The sequence below is a fragment of the Fringilla coelebs genome (assembly GCF_963513975.1).
Source record: "Fringilla coelebs genome assembly, chromosome: 4".
Lineage (NCBI taxonomy): Eukaryota > Metazoa > Chordata > Aves > Passeriformes > Fringillidae > Fringilla > Fringilla coelebs.
Window position 1 is genome coordinate 41,594,476 of NC_140032.1, and position 18,298 is coordinate 41,612,773.

The window sequence follows — 18,298 nt, forward strand, 5'->3', positions numbered from 1 at the left end:
ACACACAGGATGCCCTGAGTGCAAGCTGGGCTTCCACACTTGTTATACAAATTACAGAACCATTCTAGACTGCCATAGTGGCTACAAGAATGCCAGAGGATGGAAATGACCTGCATTGCTCTTAATTACTGTGGCTGATTGCTACTGCGAGGCAACACTCAGTGTATGCACGAGATGTTAGAAGCTAATTATAATTTTGGTATTGCAGTCAACACCAACACGGCAGTACAAGACCTTAATACTCACAATGAACATTTTTTGTCCTGTTACTAATGACTTCTACAGCAATACACTGATACAAAAATGTCCCAGGAACTTTTTTTTTAAAAAAGTATGATGTTACCACTGGGCATTTTGACTATGAAAATAATATCAACAACAATATAAAATTCATTAAGTAAACTTCAAAAATAATAAGTATATAATTAATATAGATTAATAAATATTAATCATTATTCCACACATAATTACAATATATTGGGACAACTTTATTATTATATCTAAAATGTATTTTATTATTATTATTACAGAGTACACATCCAATTCCTCTGTTGAATACTACCTTCATTAAGAAACTAATTAGGAAATTAAATTATGCAAAGCTTTATCAACTTTATTTTGTGGGTCATCAGATAACTTTTCTATTTTGACATTCAAAGACCTATTATTCTTAAAACTGGGGTGCTGTAATTAGTATGCCTTTGACAGAAATAGCTCCTCAAACTACTAGCATTCTACTAGATGATGATCTTGTACTGTGGCAGCAGATCCCAATTCTCAAACATGATTTATGAAACCATCTTGTTGACCTTTCATACTGAACAAAAGGACAGGAAGTCATAATGTCACCAGCAGCCAGAAAGTGCAATGAAAGCCAAAACTTGTTAATTTAGTCAGTAAATCAAATATTAATAGATCAAAAAAAAAAAAAAAAAACACAGAAAAGAACAGACTATTTTTTTCATTTAATTAGCTGAAGATTTATGTTTATCCTGAGTGAATACTTAAGGTAAATTCAAATAAATATAAGCTCTAAATTTTGTCAATATATGGATATATTTATTCAGTAATGGTAAAAATTAGTTACATCTTGTTAAGATGCAGTTTTATGGCTTTTCAGGTTCCATTACTTAATTGTGCTACCAAAAATATCTGTAGTATATTAGGTATTACTAATAAAAAATCTAAAACATTCTACTTCATTAATTAATTCCACAAAAGTCTACTTAAAAATTTTTTCTCCAGAAATGTGCAGGACAATGACCTTACATAATCATAATTTTCTCCATGTGGTTTAAGGAGTTAAGTGACCAAGGCTGTTCTAACAAAGGTATGTTCCCAAATAATTTAGCTTCCATTAAAATAACTGCTGAAATGACTCCTCCTTTGAGACTTACTAATTTCAGTCTCCCCAGAATTGAAATTCCTCCCCATCATTCAGCATAAAATCATAGCAGATCACTTCAATGTCATTTCTTTAAAAACTCAGATAAATGTCACAAAACCCTAATTTCTACAATTCTGAAAAAAGCTCATTGCACCCATACTGGGAGAGGGGGAATAAACTAAATCCCAAAACACAAAAGTGCTTTCTCAAGCTGTCACAAATCTGTGGAGAGCTGCAAATGCTGTTCTTGGAGTCTAGAACCATAAACATTCCTGGACTGAGGAATGAAAAAGCATTCAAACTACTGGTCTTTTGTTGTAAGCACTGCACAGCATGCAAAGCTACAGATGACATTTTAAAGTGAAAACATTCAAGACAGAAATGACTAGGATTGGTAGGAAAGGACATTGAGATGTCAATACATAGACTATGGAAAAATTATTTATTTATTTTTTTTATATATGAGAAGTGGAAAATTCTGACTACTAGAATTATAGAAATGAAACTTCCTAGTTCAAAAGCATTATCCAACAATTTGGGAGCAGTAAGAAAATCTGCATAAAATTGGAAACCATCAGTTGGCAAAAAACCAGAAGAAACACAGATCTGTCACTATGATCAAAATGGTTACCAGAAAACAGTGTGATAGAATTGGGAGAAAAATTATTTCCAGAAAAGATAAAGAAATATTAATGCCTTTCTACAAAGCAAACTAAGACCTTGGATGGCACACAAAGTACATTTCTGCTCCTTCAGGATTAATACATCAGGAAAATAAACACTGAGAAGAAAAAAATCTACATAATAATTATAAAATACTTTAAAAATAGAGAATAAACTAGTTATAAATACATATAGTCTGGAAAATAAAAGATGTTTCTGACCACAGCAAGTGTAATGTGGAGAGAGAAAAAAAAACCTGAAAAATAACAAAAAGAGATGCTTTGAGGGGAAAAAGAAAGTACTGATTACTGCATTCTTTCTTTTAAATAACTTTCAAAATGGCCTAAATAAATTCTTCTGTGTTCTGCAAGGGCCTCAAAAAAACAAGAGACAAGTGAAAATTAATCACTTGAACCCTGTCTATCACAGAAAAGTGCAAGCCTATCTTCAGTAGTATGCTATTGGGTGCAAAGGCAGTCCTTGCACTGTCTCAGTGCTCAGATCTGCCTCTCCTCACTATTTTAGCTGTGGACCTTTTCCTCCTGCCAAACTAAAGAGCCAAACCCACACTCCCCAGCCACGTCTGCTTTGCAGATCCATGAAGTGCCAGTCCTGCACCCTCTCTGCCTCTTCAGGTGTCATCCAGAGCCCGTGGTAAATGTCACAGCATATTTCATGGCTGAGTCTTTCAACTCCTTCTCCTCTTAGAGGCTTCCGTGGAGCTAGTCAAAATGAAACTCTGGAAATGGATGTTCTATAATCCTACATCTCACTTCAAAAACTGAGGCTGAGGAATGATTCGTAGTTTTTTACTTCAACTTAATAAAAACCAAAAACAATCATGTTTCTCTCTTCTCACTACAGATTTCCTGTGGTTTTGGTTTTTAGTCCTTTTAGAAATTTCAATATGCTTTTTTTTTTTGCATCCCCTCTTGTAATGCAATTGTTACAATAAATATTTTTACAAATTAAAAATAATTTAAAAATACTTATGAAAGTAGAGGTGCTGGACTTAGTTAAGATACTCAGAAAAGACATTGCTATTTTCCTTCAGGAAATTTTTTCTTTGCTTCCCAACAGACAACACTTTTGCAAGAGAAATGACTCAAGAGGTCCTGTCAGGTCTTACATTTGTTTCTGGCCCTCCATTAGAGAGAGGATTTCTCTGCAAGATTATAAGGATTGTCATCCTTCCAGCATGTTTCCAATGCCCACCTTTTCATTCTGTAACTTTTGCCTCTTCAGCAAGAATAAGCAACTCTTAAACAGTCTTATCACTGAAAGGTAAAGTATACTTCTTTGTTATGGAGCAGTTCTGCTGCTCTCATTTTGGCACAGGATCTATTTATTCTTAAAGGCCACCAAAACAGTTACAATGAAACAGATTGGTCTGTCCATGTCACACTGCTGGTTGAAAAATAGGTACATATGAAGATACTTTAAATAAAAACTAATGCAGAGAGACAGTAAATTAATCTAGTTATTGTGCTGCACATCTTTTTTTTTTTTTTTTTTTTGAGATGCTTTATTACCTTACTTAGAGGACTAGTTATAACTCATCTTCTGGAACGGAAAAAGAGGTAGGATGATTGATTTCATTTGCCTCCCCAATTGGTACATATCTTTAACGAACAGAGCTAGGCATACAGCAAAAATATGACTGAACCGTAAAAATAATTAACTTTTGTTCTCGTTGTGTCATTTTGGTATTAATTTTCATTATGCCTTCAAGCAGGTGAAAAGCACAGAAATGCTCCAGTGAAGGCTTGCATACTTACTTGGATTCTTTCTTCCAGTGCCGTAGCCCATGAAAGCAAGCAAGGCAGCTTCAGGAGTTAACACATACAGACAATGCTTTAAAACTTGCTTCTGCAGTGGCAGGTGAGCAGCAAACTGTCTTGTTGGCTTAGTGACTTCTCTCCCCTTCCAAGTTCAGCTCTGTGCCCTGGCTAATGCACGTACCAGCTGGGAAATGACTGAAGACAAGGACAGTGTGGGACAGTGGACAGTGCCACCAGGACATACCAGAGTGACGACGTTTCACTGCCCACCATTTACCTCCCCAACAAGTAGTGCCCGTGTCCCAGCAGTTAGAGAGGTGATGATGCACCTGCACAAGAACTACTGAAAGGACTCCTGAGTCTTCCCAGTGGTGCTTGCAGACTTACTTGCATTCTCACCCCTACAATCCACTACTGATTTGAGAAAAATGATGCATTTTGGAGAAACCATGGCCACACACACTTCGTTGTTTTGCCCATAACCCAAAAGAAAATGCAAAAGCAATGCAATATATAGCTTTGTTTAGCTTTCAATTGCACTAAGAACTCTACAAGGAGTATCTATAAAGTAGAAGCTTTAGCAAATATCAGTACTGGTAAATATCCCAACTCAGTGGAACAGAGCTCTTTAGACTTGGATCGTACTTGTGATTCTGCTAGTGCCAACTCTGAGATCTCCTGAGGAAAACAACTACACATTCTGGTATTTACAGAGACCTGACAGATGTGCCATTAAAGAAATAATTCTGTCTCTGTAGACTTATAGCTATAAAATTATCTCTAAGATTATTACTAACAAGTAATAGTATCTTGCTAATGTTTGTGTCAATAGGTTTTATTTGTCACATTTTTTTTCTTTTAAAAATATTTAAAAATCCATTATTTTTGTACTGATATTTCCTATATAGGATATATCAAGCTTCTGCTTCTCATCTTAAAGCAGCACTACAAACACTAGAGCACAATGCTTTTTCATTCCTTTTTCTCAGTTATGTTTCTTGATGCAGAGTCAACTGATGCTTTACACACTGCTGGCAAGAATATCTCCTACTGGTCCATGCTACCTTTAAAGATAGGGAGCCTACCTAAATTGGGGTAAAGTGCAAAGGCAATGCATCTTTTTCTCTTGAATGCCAAGCATGTTATCCCCAAGTGATATGGACTAGCTTGTATGCCTGCTGTCTGCTGGATATGTGATGAGCAGTCCAGGAGCTAGAAAAAGGCTTGATCTCACCTCTTTCCATTAACATTGCACACCTTTATATTCAGAAGAGGATTTTTCAGCTAACTTTTACCATCTAGGCAATTGCTGAGAGTTCCTTTTTGAGAAATACTGTGAAACATCTGTTCTTTGATTGTGTAATGTATTACCACAAAACGTGTTTTAATAGCAAAGATAATTCAGTATAATGTTCTCATCCCTAGTACCCAACTAGCCTTTATTTTGTGCTGCCCCAGCAATTAGGGCTCTGCTAGGAAAGATCCAGTATATACTCCATCAATAGAAAACAAACTTGTAAATAACACCACTTCCTGAAAACAGACTGACTGAAAAACCCCATATGTTTTTTTAATTTCTGAAAGTGACAGAGAAGAAGCCAGACTGTTTTAGCTTGCTGCTAAAAATATACTCAAGTTGTTTTCAGCTATTCAAAGAATTTGAGTGCTAATTTCAGGTCATATAAAAATCACACATCCAGTCCAATCCAGTCAGAATACAGATATACTGTGGGTGAAATTTAAGTCTCCTTAGTGCTAGAGATTCCTTTCACATTGTCTTCAGCAGAGCACATCATTCTCAGAACTTGAGTTTCAGGCCTCTTAAAAAAGAAATTCTGACAGTTGTTATTTCTTCAAAAGTAACAGGACAAGTTTAAGGGATTTTTAGCAAATAGTAGATAGATGCACCAGGCTGAGAAGTTGTTTTGCACATAATGTACCAAATTGTGACAGAAATTGCTGAGAAGAAATTTCCAGAGATCATTAGAGTTTTGTTTGTGCAGAGCCAAAGATAACTTAATCAAAGATGAAGAATATGCCCTCACAAAGCCTCTACCTAATTTTTACAAAAGTAAGCTTTTAATGTTCAAGCAATCACCAGGAACACTAGCTGTATAAAAGTGCAAATACATACATGTGTGCTACGAGTGCAACTGGATACTAATGCATATTTTTTGTTTAAAAAAGAAACACTTAAAAATCTCAAAGACAAACTATTTAGAAGTGACCTACTGTTAATTCACATTCAATCCCAAGTAAAGGCATGTTCTAAAAAGTTTAGGTTCACAAAACCAGAAATATACCTGTACACTTCTAAATGCTTCTAAATACTCTTAGCACAAACACAATCTCATTTTTACCAGCTTGAACTCCTGATTTTAGTTTTGGTTTAGCCAACAGGGATGCAATCAGCAGCAGGTATTATTACTGAACCTATCTTCAGAATCAGAAAATTTCTACAGTTGAAACAAGTATGATTCCTATTTAGTCCATTACCAGTTAAGTATGCATTACAGGATCCAGTGAAAACCATAATCCAGCAGTTACTGCTCTAATTATGCAGTATATAAAAAATATCTGTGAGAACCTGTTTCATTTCATTTTCATGTCAGTGTATTCTTGAAATGCAAATGAATTATTTATAACTATTTTAAAATATATTTTGTTCAATGTAACATCATGCATTAAACCCCATGAAAACAGAAGTTTCTTTCTATTTCAGGACTTCAGATGCACTTTCTTCATAGAGCAAGAGACACACAGAGCACACAGACAAGGCGTTCTGGGTTTTTTTGTCAGCAGCCTTAGTCTCTCACTCATTTGCTGGATGGATTTCACCAGGCTAGCTGATGTCTCAAGGGCAGCCTAAGATTCACACACTGAAAGTTTCATGTGTTTTTAAAACTGCAATACCCAGAGGTAGAGGGTGAGGACTGACAGGCTTCCAAGGCATTAATGTAATGCAAAGTAGGAACTGTTATCTATATATAAAAGCAGGCATGTATACTCTACAGTAGCCAGAAGGATTATAACCCATTCCCCATTGGCAAGCTTGAAAAATCATCTAGAATTCTTATTAAGACATGAATATACACCTTTCCCATGCTCTTATTCACTGCATGGGTACCTAAAATATAGCAGAGCTATTAAACAGATAAATGACAACAACTTCCTTCTTCAAACATCCCTGATTTTTCACTGCATAATGGAGTATCTTTTTAGGTAATTTTGCTTTGCATATTTGTATCAAGACCCTTATATTTGTATATAAAAATAAAATATAGTGATTATAAATAAACAGGAACACTTATATTTGTGAGTTGAGCTGTGTAAATCCCACTTTCATAGCAATCTTTTAATAAAGCCAAGGGAAAACACATTTACATGAGCGAAGACCTACTTAAAACAATAAAAAAAAAAATCTAAAAAGTAGAGATTCTTACCCTAAAAAACTCTTTAGTGGAGCCAGAATCTAATGTCCCATAAGCAATTTCTGTTTGCTTGGAAAGATCCTCAGCACTTTCAATGGGAGACACCATCCTCTCAACCGTCAGGAAGGCAGCTAAGTTAGCCGTGTAGGAGGAGATGATGATGAGGGTAAAGAACCACCACACACCTCCAACAATGCGCCCCGACAGGGATCTAGTAACAAGTATGAAATGGATTTGCAAAGTGAAATGGAAATCCCAAACAAGGAACACGTTATCAGTTTTATGCAAATGGTGCAGTACAATACAGGGAAGCGTTTCAGGCTATCTCAGGGTCCAGCTCTGCATACGCATCAGATGGGAAATCAAGGCATTCTCCACTGGATCTCCTGGGACTCTGCTGAAATCTGGACTCCAGAGTTTACTTTGGGAAGAACTTAGTTCTTCAAAGTTTTCACAACCCTTGAAGGAAACTGCTTCCATCATAATGTGCTATATTTAACACAAACTTTTTGTTCCCTCTGAAGTGATTTTGTGTGACATTATGATGAGGATCAAACAAAATCGGCAGATAAACCAGTATGCACTTTAAAATCAAGGGCCTTGATTGTTTTCCTAAGACATTCAGACAAAGACTGATTTTCACAAAACAATGGCTTAGGCTGCTGTGCACAATCTGTACTGAGAAACAAATAGCATTATTTGTAAGAAAAGCTTGCCCAGGGAATATCTATAGGCTGTGAAGTGCACACGACTTTTGAAAGATACAGGCATTTAACAAACTGAGGACTGGACATGAAACAATCAGTGATAATACAGAAAAACAGTGAAGAAAGTATATTTTTAAAAATAATAATAATAATAATCTGATGTTTATAACAGCAGCAGGTGGGCTCTTATGGATCTGTGTTTTGCTTCTCCTGCTCAAGAAGAAAGAAGAAAAGAGAACTCAAGAAAATATACAAAACAGCGTAAAGCACACAACTCAACTCAGCAATTTTCAAGAATAGAAAACTAATATAAGAGAAATATTGATATTACATTATTGTCAAACATGGGGTTTTTTTTTTGTGATCCTTTAAAGTTTAAAATTAATTACCACTTTGCTTCCAAACAAGACATTATAGGAAGAAGTACATAATCTTTGGAGATATGCTCAATTATTTGGCAGAAATGTGCATGTAGTTAAAAGTCTGGTACTAGGGCACTGCAGTAGCTTAGGAAAGTCTTGGTGTGTCTCCTCTATTTATTAAGTGAACAAATTAGGAATCACTCACCCAGCCTACTGCACTGTGAATGAGAACACAAACTAATTCTGACATAGAATATATATAGATATAACTATATATAGATATATGTACATTTAAAAATTATAGTTACGCAAAGTGGACTGACCAAGCTAGGAACAAAATTCAATAGAACCAATTCTGGACAAATAATTTTTTTTCTAATTGCTATTGCACAAAATCTCTGTCATAATTCTGACATTAAAAGATTTTATTCCATGTCACAACAGACTCACTAATTCACTCTACTACATGAAAATCAAGTAGTCAGATAAGGCCCAAAGAATGTTATTCAAAGGACCACAGGAAAAAAAAATATTTCAAGCTCATTCTAAAGTGAGCTGTATTCTGCAAAAATGCTGTCACCTTTGAAAAAACACCACATACTTAAAATTGAGGTAACTGGAATATAAAATAATTCTACAAGTGAAATATTGAGATATAAGGTATATTGGATTTATTATACAGGGTATTTGCAAGGAAAAATCTGTCAATGTATATTTTATAACTGCCAGTTTTATGGCACTTTGTCTTGTATGGATGACACCCTCTGTAAATGACAAAAATTTACAAATGTCCATGATCTGTGAACAAAGTTGCCACTGGCTTTGTGAAAAAAGAATAGGCTCAATACCAATGCAGAAATTATGCTCCCACATGGCATTTTACAGGTAAAATCATTTGGGGTGTCACTTCTATTCAAAACTTCCCTAGGCAGTCTGTCAGAGTTAAATGAGTAGTTTCTTTTTTATGTTTTACGTTTTGAAAAGTTTCTAAAATGCACTAGCATGAACCCATACTTTAGAAACCCCTAATTTACTAGACCTTTAAGTACTAAAATAAAAATTTCTGTGTAAAAATTACATAAATTTGTGGACCATATTTTGTACTTAGAAAGGTATTATCTGGCAGAATGGAGAGCACACTCACATCTCAAAAAAGATGAGGAAAACTTTGCTCTAAGTTATAATCATCACATATTATATTATTCTACTCTTTTGTTCCTCTACTGCCCATGAGGCAACATTGGGACTGCTACTACAGATCATTTCCAGGTGGACCAGTCTTACTCAGCACCACCTTTTATTCCAGAGCCAGGGAAACCTGGGAACCTGTCTCCTTTAAAAGTCTTACAGCAGTTGTAATTTTTCTTAGAGAAATGATTGCAGTAATGCAAAATTAACTTCAGAAAGGTATTTTGTTCATGCCTGAAGATAGTTCTTTTTATATTTAATATGATTCATCTGCAGGCAGTTCAAATTCCATAGTGAAATGTTTTGGTGCAAAACTAGAAACAAGAAGTGTATTTCAGCCCTTTTCTAGTTTTATAATAAACAGATAATATACAAACTAACCACCTTCCTCAAAATTATGCTTTCAATGAAATGAAAGTTCAATACTTCACTGAAACTAAATATTGAATATCCAAAATTGAGTTTCATGCACTTTTTATGATGAGCATTTTCTATCAGTATTCTTGCACTACCTTTCAAAACCTATCAAACCACATAAAACAATCATTTTGCTTTCATAGATAGGAAAATAATAATGATAACAAGAAAAAGATCATAATTTTACTACAGCCTTGATTAAAAAAAAATTGTACTAATATGTGACTTAGTAGGCAACTCCAACTGTGAGGTGTGTAATTAATACAAAAACCCCACAGGAGTGAAATTTACACAACTTCTCATGATCTGCAGCGATTTGCCCTCTTCACTGATTTGTCTTTTGCACACATTGCATCTTTCACCATAAAGGCTGGCATCTCCCACTGTGATACAGCAGCCTTTACAGAGAATTGCTTAAGTTCTCATACAATAAATGCTGTTATTTCTGTGGTAGAACAACTTGAAAACCTGCTGTCGCCTTTTGGGATGCATGACTTAATATCTAAGAAATGCTCCCTTGGTTTCATTTATTTTGACCACTAACCACTAGACTCACTAGAAATTGACCTGTTCCCTGTCTTACTTCAGGATGTTTATAAGAAATGTAATTATAATAAGCAGCTTTAACTAGGTCCTCTGGTTTGATTTCCTTAAACCCGGCTGCCCTATTTAAATTGTTACTGTATTTCCTTCAAGCAGCAAGCAGCTATTTACCTACCTACTCACCATTTTGCTGAATCAAGGCCAGAACCACTTGTGACTTGTGCATAAGCAAAATAGAACATTTAATGAACTACAAAGGAATTAACTTAAGTGCTTTACAGTTGTCCCTAATAAAGTAGAAGAAAATCCATGAGGAATTAAGCACTTATAAACTGGACCCTCTGATTCATTTTCATCATTTCCTTTGTGACTTTTCTAAAACTAGGCCATGGGAAAAAAATAGTGGTTTGCAACTATCCACATGAAATTAGAGCCATCACAGGACTTTTACTTCAGTTCAAGGCTCTCTTGGGGAGTAAGGGTGTGTTAATAACCATGTTATGATATGCAGTGAGTTTTAGAGGGAAAGCGCTGCCTCTGTGGTTCGTGACTAGTATGTTATCCTTTTTTCCCATTACAGTTGTGGTGAACCATATGCACTGTCAACTGTAAAATGGGAATATGCAGCAAAAACACGGTACCCCTCCAAGAAGGCATGGAATGATGTGAACCTTATGCATTTTACAGTCTCTACATGGTGTATATAACTTCACTTGGCAGATTGATGATCGACATTAAGGCAAAGTCGATCAACTACATCCTGACCCTATGTCACAGACAAGTGCTTTCACTTCAAGGACTTCTGTGACTTTAGGGAGGGAAAAATCATTGCAATTAATTTCTCTCCAAGAATGAAAATATATGCACCACGAACCTCTTCTGGCTGAGATGGCTGAGACCAAAAATGCACAAAGTTGAAATGAGTGAGTAACCAACCTTGGCGAAATATCGCATCCTTGCTGCATAAAGGCACCCAGGGAAAACCAGAGACTATTAAATATCCCAAATTCATTAGTTGATTCATTAGTTTGCGTTTCTCTTCCATCTTCAAATTCCTCAGTGTGCCACTCGTATGGGCTAAATCTGCTGACCAGGAATAAAACTACACTGACCCCAATGTAGGCAAAAACAATGCACATCCAGATTTCATATGCTAACGGATCAAGAAATGAAAACACTCCTGGCTTGGACTTCTGAGGCTTCTTGATCATTATTGATATCCCCAGGCTCATAAAGGGCTTTGAGAAGTCAATCACCTCTTCTCTCACCAATGTTATAGTTAATGGAGCGATTGCAATATCGGCTTTCTGTAAAGGAAGAAAAAAAGCAAATAATAGCTAATGCAATGGACAGAGTGAAAAGGTTTCGTTTCTATGGCATTTCACAAATAGAAAATAGGACAGCAGAGGCATTTGTTTCACCGAGAACACCCTGTGGAGAATTTCAGAAATTTTTAGTTGAACTCCTACTGAAATACATAGAGCCATATGGTTGGTGCATTCCAAGCTTTTGTTTTTACATATGCCCTTTTAACAGGATACGACATTTAAAAGTTCCGCACAGTACTTTGCTTTTCACCTGGTGAGAAGGATGAAATATGCATTCACGTTCTCCCAACTTTATTTGCATTTGAAATGTAATTTAATGTTTCATTTTCAAAATTTTTCATGCCATTAAAAGTTATTAATTACTGAAAAATTAATTAGGCAACTTTCCTACAATCTACTGAGAAAATGAAACCAAATCCCACTCCTTCCATTAGTCATCTTTAATAGCTTTATTATAGAAAATTTTCTTACCCCATAAACAAGTTCTCCAACCATCCCATTCCAGATTTTCGTGTCTGCATCCCTTGCCCCATACTTGCCATCCCCAACAATTGTGAGCTTATATTTGAATCCACAGTGCTTAGCAATTTCTGTAGCTAAGTCCACACAATAGCCCTCATATCGATCATTTCCTTCAAGCATTTCGTGATTTTTCTTCATCATGACATATGGGGACTCCTGCACAGAAAGAACTTGCCTTAGCTACTTGACAGAGACAGGTGCATCTGTTGTACACTTCACAGATTGGTATGTTCCCTTTTACACGTGGAAGAAGAGAGCCAATACCATCTGAATCATACATGCTATGTATACGTTAGTTGTTAATTTGGAATGGCACATGTCTTTAACACATTTAAAAGCTGCATTCTCCAGAGTCATACACAAATGACAGTACTTACAGGCACAGTGATTCCCAGAAGTATGTTAATAATGACCATGAATGTAAACAGGAGTTAGGCATTCAGAGAAGAAAGAGTAAATTCCAAAATCAGTTTCTTTCTCTCATACAGTTTGGATGGAAGAAGGCAAATCATTTAGTTGCTTTTGTTGCTGTCTTATAGAAGAAAATTATTTTCTATTTCACAACCACATCTCTCTCTGAGAAAACACTTGAGGCTCTCAAGGCTATATTTTTATTAAATTGCGATACAAACAATAGGTAAGATATCTATAACTATGCACTAAAGTTCCATCATCAGCAAAATTGGTGATGAGTCATAAGTTGAATTAATGTATGTCCTCTTTGCTCAGTTGCTACAGGACTGTTCTTGCATCCAGAGAAATTCCTATGCTAACCTATGGGTTGTTCAAACTGATAAACAAGCTGTGTAATTTACAGAAAAATGTTCTTTTATAATAATATATAATTTAATTTTCTAAACAACCAGAATACAATATTTAATGTTTAATTTTACACTTTACCAATCCATAGCAGCTACAATCCTGAAGCATAAGAACCAGTCTCTTTGCTGTTTGTCAAAATCTATTCTCTAAAATGAAAACTATGGTTCTGCCTCTCAGTAAGTTCCTCTCCTTTGAAAGCAGGTATTTAATTTCCATTTTCAGTTTTTAAAACCATAACTTTCTAGGATGTTCAATCAAAGACCATTCATCCTCTACAAATCAAAGCCACATGCTGAATCCCATACATTTCCCTAATTTCTAGATTTTATTATGTATCACAATAAATAACAGCTGACAACCTCAAATAATAAAAAGACAGTACATTTAAACTAACATAATGTCGAGAAACAAATCATTGTTGGACAGACTGTCTTCTGACAAAATAGGAGGTTAATTACCAAAATAGTGGTGACAATAATAGTCTTATTCTCTAGTCCTGAAGATTCATTTCCAAGAGGGCCATCAAGAGGATTCACAACCATTTTGTCCACTTCACTCCAATATCCAATCTAAAGAGAGTGTATAGGATGCACAGACACTAGTGAATATGAACTTTTCTGGAAAAGGTAAAGAATGTTATTACTGTGCCCTTGATTTGTGCTCACAGAGAACTATTTCAGCTATGGATTTATCACTGTAAGCATTTCTATTTATGTAGTGAAAGACTACAACAAACACTAAACAGATTGAAGTAATGACATTTGTTTACATTACTTTTCCTAGAACAGGTATACCATTCTTATTCACATATTAACAGGTTTTAGTATAAACATCACACATTGTAAAATTTAAATACTCCAGATTAGCAAAACATGAGAAACTGTTTTTCCCTGAGAGATTTGAAATTAGGGCAGAAACAAAATCACATTTATAAAAACATCACTAAAAAGCTGTACCCAGCTTTTGTCATTCAGAAGCATATTCTTCCAAATGATGGCTCACATTTAGCAATTCAGATCAGAAAGAAGAAAGTTTAATCCACAAAACTGAAAGGAAAACTCTCCTGTGTAGTACTTACCAGAAATAATAATTCATATTTGTTAGAAAGAAATATTACATATGTTTACTTCACTCTGCAAGACCACTGTAGAATACACCCATGAATAAATATTACCACAACTTGTGCTTTAATTAATGTTTCAGTACCTACCTTAACCCATTGCTTAGAATGGTAAAACCTTTAAAGACGCTATAAGACAATTCAAATTACCTTCCGAGGACCAGTACTTTTGAGCTCCATGACATTTATTGTAAAATTGATTCTCTTTCCATTCTGATCAAACTTGATATTTCCTGTTAGCCCTTCCACCTGAACCTATAATAGATGAAGATGCAAGTGGTAGAAGAATTAAGTTTGTTTCTGTTCAGAAACTGGGGTTTTTTATTTCCACAAATGATAATTGAAATTTCAAAAACATTAATGTAAGAGTCATTTTAATATGCAATATATTATCTTAGCCAGGTTCCTGAGGATTTCACTTCCACATTATTCCCAGCAAGATCCAGACATGTTAGGAGACTAGAAGATACCTCCAAGCATTTATAGAGAACTTCACACATGCACTCATCCCAGCATCCACCCCAGGGAAGCTACCTGTTTCAATGCCCTTTCTATTTCTACACCATGACCCCAGGGTACAGCTGGATTTGCAAGACAATCCCCAGCATTTCCTCTTCTGGAGATCTCAATCCTCTGTTTACGCAAATTACGGAAAGCTTCTGTCATCACTTGAACAGCATCATAGGTCAGAGCAGAGGTATACTGAAAAGAAGTGAAAATATTTAATTAAAAACCATCTTCAGCTTCACTATACCTTCCAATCCACTTGGTGATCCATTAAACACTAGAAAGGACAGTAAGATATACTTGAAATCAATCAATTTTTTCTTTAGTTACCCTCTGAGGGGCATCTGTGAGAATTCATCTAGTGCTCATCAGAATGGTTAGGGGCAGTGCCAATAAACCCAAGCTAAAGATTTACAGATGTTTTCGGTGCAAGTTACATTTTTTCTCACTTACAGCTGTGCAATAGTCCTGTGTGCAGATGTGTCTGGAAGTCCATGCAGGTGAAAGGGAAATAAAGAAACAATTTTCAGTATTTAACCTGAGCTAGCCTGTAAAAATAAGAAGTTGTTCCTCTGATTACACTCTTCATGGAGAAGCATTTATTCACAGATCTTGAGACTTCATCTCCTCCCAGACATATACACACAAACCCAAAGAACATGTATTTGTATCTAAATGCATTTAACATTTTCCCATTAAATATATAATCTCAGGGGTACCTACTTGCCTGTATGCAACACCTTGTCAACACCACAGAAAACAGTTTTGGGGCTGAGATGCCTGGAACAAGTGGTGCTCCTCAAAGAGCAATATAGGTGAGGAAGAGCCCCATGTTCCTAAACTGACAAAATATAAGGAGCTTTACAACTTCTGAGACATCAGAGAGGAATCCTGTGATCACATACATCAGAAACTGGGGCTAAATGGTCAAAAGCATTTATCTTCAGTGACTGGAAAATTTTACATCTCAACTAACTAACTGAACTGAAACCACATGTGTGCATACACTGAGGACTTTGTTGGATGGGCTTTTTGAGTCTGGAACACTGCAATTATGCCAAATATAAGATCCATTTTTGGAAATATGGGCCAGAATATAACTACTTGGAGGCATATGAATGAATGGAATGATCCCTGTGAAGGCTATTAGATGCTGAAAATATATAAATTGTAAAGTGGAGAGAAATGATGTATTAGCTCTTTGCTTCAATGGCTCAGACTTTAATGAGAATTTTAATTAGTTAGCTCAAGTCATGCAGAGGGCTCTTGTAATTGTAACGAAAGCAAGCTCCCGAATTGAGATTAATTTTTGTATGCAACTGTCAGACCTTAGAAAAGGAAGAAAAGGAAAGTAGAACTCTTTTTTAAAGATCAGTAAGCTCAGTGATTGGTGTCAATCTTCTCAATAAAGTTTTCTCAGTGACTTGTACAGAAATATTTAAAGGGATCAGAACAGCAGAAGAATAAAGTGAAAGACTGGCTGGAGTCAGAGTCACTACGACTTCCTCCTACTGGAGCAGCAGTGCTTAACTGGTGTACATGAATTTGGACATGAGGAGAAGAAAGGACTCTGCCCAGCAGTACTTCTTTAAACATTGCTCTTTGCAGTGCAGAAACATATTGCGCCACACTAATGTTCTGAGAAACTTTGGACACAGCACTGTCATTAAACATTAAAATATAGGATAGCAGAGAAAATAAGAGCTTGGAACTGAGATGCAATAATACTATCTAATTCAGTTATTCTGTGATTGATTGGATCATTGAGATACATTTAATGTATTATCTCAAGAATATTATTTCTATGGTATTTAATTACTGACCTGAATATTCATAGCTCAATCATACCAAGAAGATTATGTAGAGCTTTGCCTATCAATCAGTATCTGTATGTGCATACATGTCATCACATATATAATTTAGATTAAGACAGCTTTAATCTAAGGATCTCAAAATATTTTAAAAGCACTGTCGGAGATACCCTGGAAGCAAGCAGGCCATGAATCATTTCTTACTGCTTTATTGTGCGTACACTTTCAGCTCCTAATAACCTTCATGGGGCTCATTAACACTATCTACAGCTTCATAAACTGATGTGAAGTTGACAAACTAAACCAAAGTGAACTCATTACCATAAACAAGAAATGACAGATCATAACCTGCTCATGCAGAGGTGTGTGTGTGTCTGCATAATAAATAAAATGGTTGTAAGTTGAAGGATGCATTAGCCCTGCCTTGATTCACTCTGTTTTCCTAGAGATTCATCCACACTCTGATCTTCATTATTAAAATAAATGTGAGCACTATTTGGAACTTTATTCTGTGGAAGTGGGATGGGGTCTTACATCTTACAATTTTATGGCAGTGTAAATCTCCCAACATAATTTCAGTTCCTTTCAACTTTATATGATAAGATCAGCACTTCACTACAAAATGAAATAGGTGCTATACTAGAGTTCTCACAGAATCACTTGCATTAATGAAAACATGGCAAAGAATATGCAAAAAAAAAAAAATAACCTGAGTCTCACAATTTTAGAACTAGGACAATAAGCTGATAAGATAAATTGCCTAAAGATTTTATGCCATTTGCTATGAAACATGGATTTCATGAATGTCAAATAAAAATAATTTTATCTAAGTAGATGCCTTAATGGCCAAGCAGAGAAAACACAATGTCCATGTAATTTTCTTCAACTTTAATTTCTAACTTAACTTTCTACCTTCAACTTAAATGCTCTACAGACTGTAGTAAAATATGTAAGCTGCAATTGCAAAGATGAATTTGAAAAGTAAAGACAAAACAAAGTCATCCCAGACTAAGCAGAAGTTATTACATGTGCTGCCCAAGAAATACTGGCAAGATGTTGCCTTTTGTAAATTCAGATGTTTTCCAGTAACTCAGGAGATACCAGAAACCCTTAGCTAAAAGGGCCAGGATTCTATTTTGTAGACATCAGTAACTGATTGTTCTGAAATTGCAGAACACTACCCCAGAATATAACAAGATTCTGTTACATGTACGTTTCAAAGTTGGAATATATTATAAGAAAGGTAAGTTAGGCCTGCATTTAACTCAATGTCTGTTCACATGCTCATGACTGAGAGATATGATCAGACATCTAAATAATTAAGACAGTATACTTCAGCAGTGGAAAAGAAATAAAAATGTGAAGACATAAATGCAAAAAAAAGGAAAAAAAAAAGGAAAATATTCTGAATCACAAGAAGTCAAATTCTTTTCCTCTTGATTTGGATATCTGCAATGTCTAAATCTATCCTTGACAGATTAGCTTGAGTTTGGGATTTTTTTTTTTTTTACAGTCAGAAGAGAAAAAAGCATTCAAAGGTGTGATTTGTTCGACCAGTCAAACACCTTCTTGGAAGATGAAATTAATTGTGCTTTAGATTCCACTCATTTGATCTCCAGTGACTCCTGAGCCTAGGGAGGAATCCAAGGGCGATCACCTTAGATGCAGATGCTTACACTGTAGAGTCACTAGTAACAAACTAAACCACT

The 18,298-nt window shown here is 35.5% G+C and overlaps 1 protein-coding gene across 1 annotated transcript in view; it reads right to left on the reverse strand.

Annotated features, from left to right (window-relative positions):
* Window positions 1-18,298, reverse strand: part of GRIA2 (glutamate ionotropic receptor AMPA type subunit 2) — a gene marked incomplete at its 5' end in the record, with an annotated part of 85,827 nt that overhangs the window by 5,336 nt on the left and 62,193 nt on the right. The window contains 6 exons of the mRNA XM_084204489.1: window positions 7,275-7,473; window positions 11,416-11,786; window positions 12,279-12,485; window positions 13,610-13,720; window positions 14,422-14,526; window positions 14,806-14,973. Of these exons, the coding sequence (XP_084060615.1) occupies window positions 7,275-7,473; window positions 11,416-11,786; window positions 12,279-12,485; window positions 13,610-13,720; window positions 14,422-14,526; window positions 14,806-14,973 (1,161 nt within the window). The remainder of the gene's footprint in view (window positions 1-7,274; window positions 7,474-11,415; window positions 11,787-12,278; window positions 12,486-13,609; window positions 13,721-14,421; window positions 14,527-14,805; window positions 14,974-18,298) is intronic.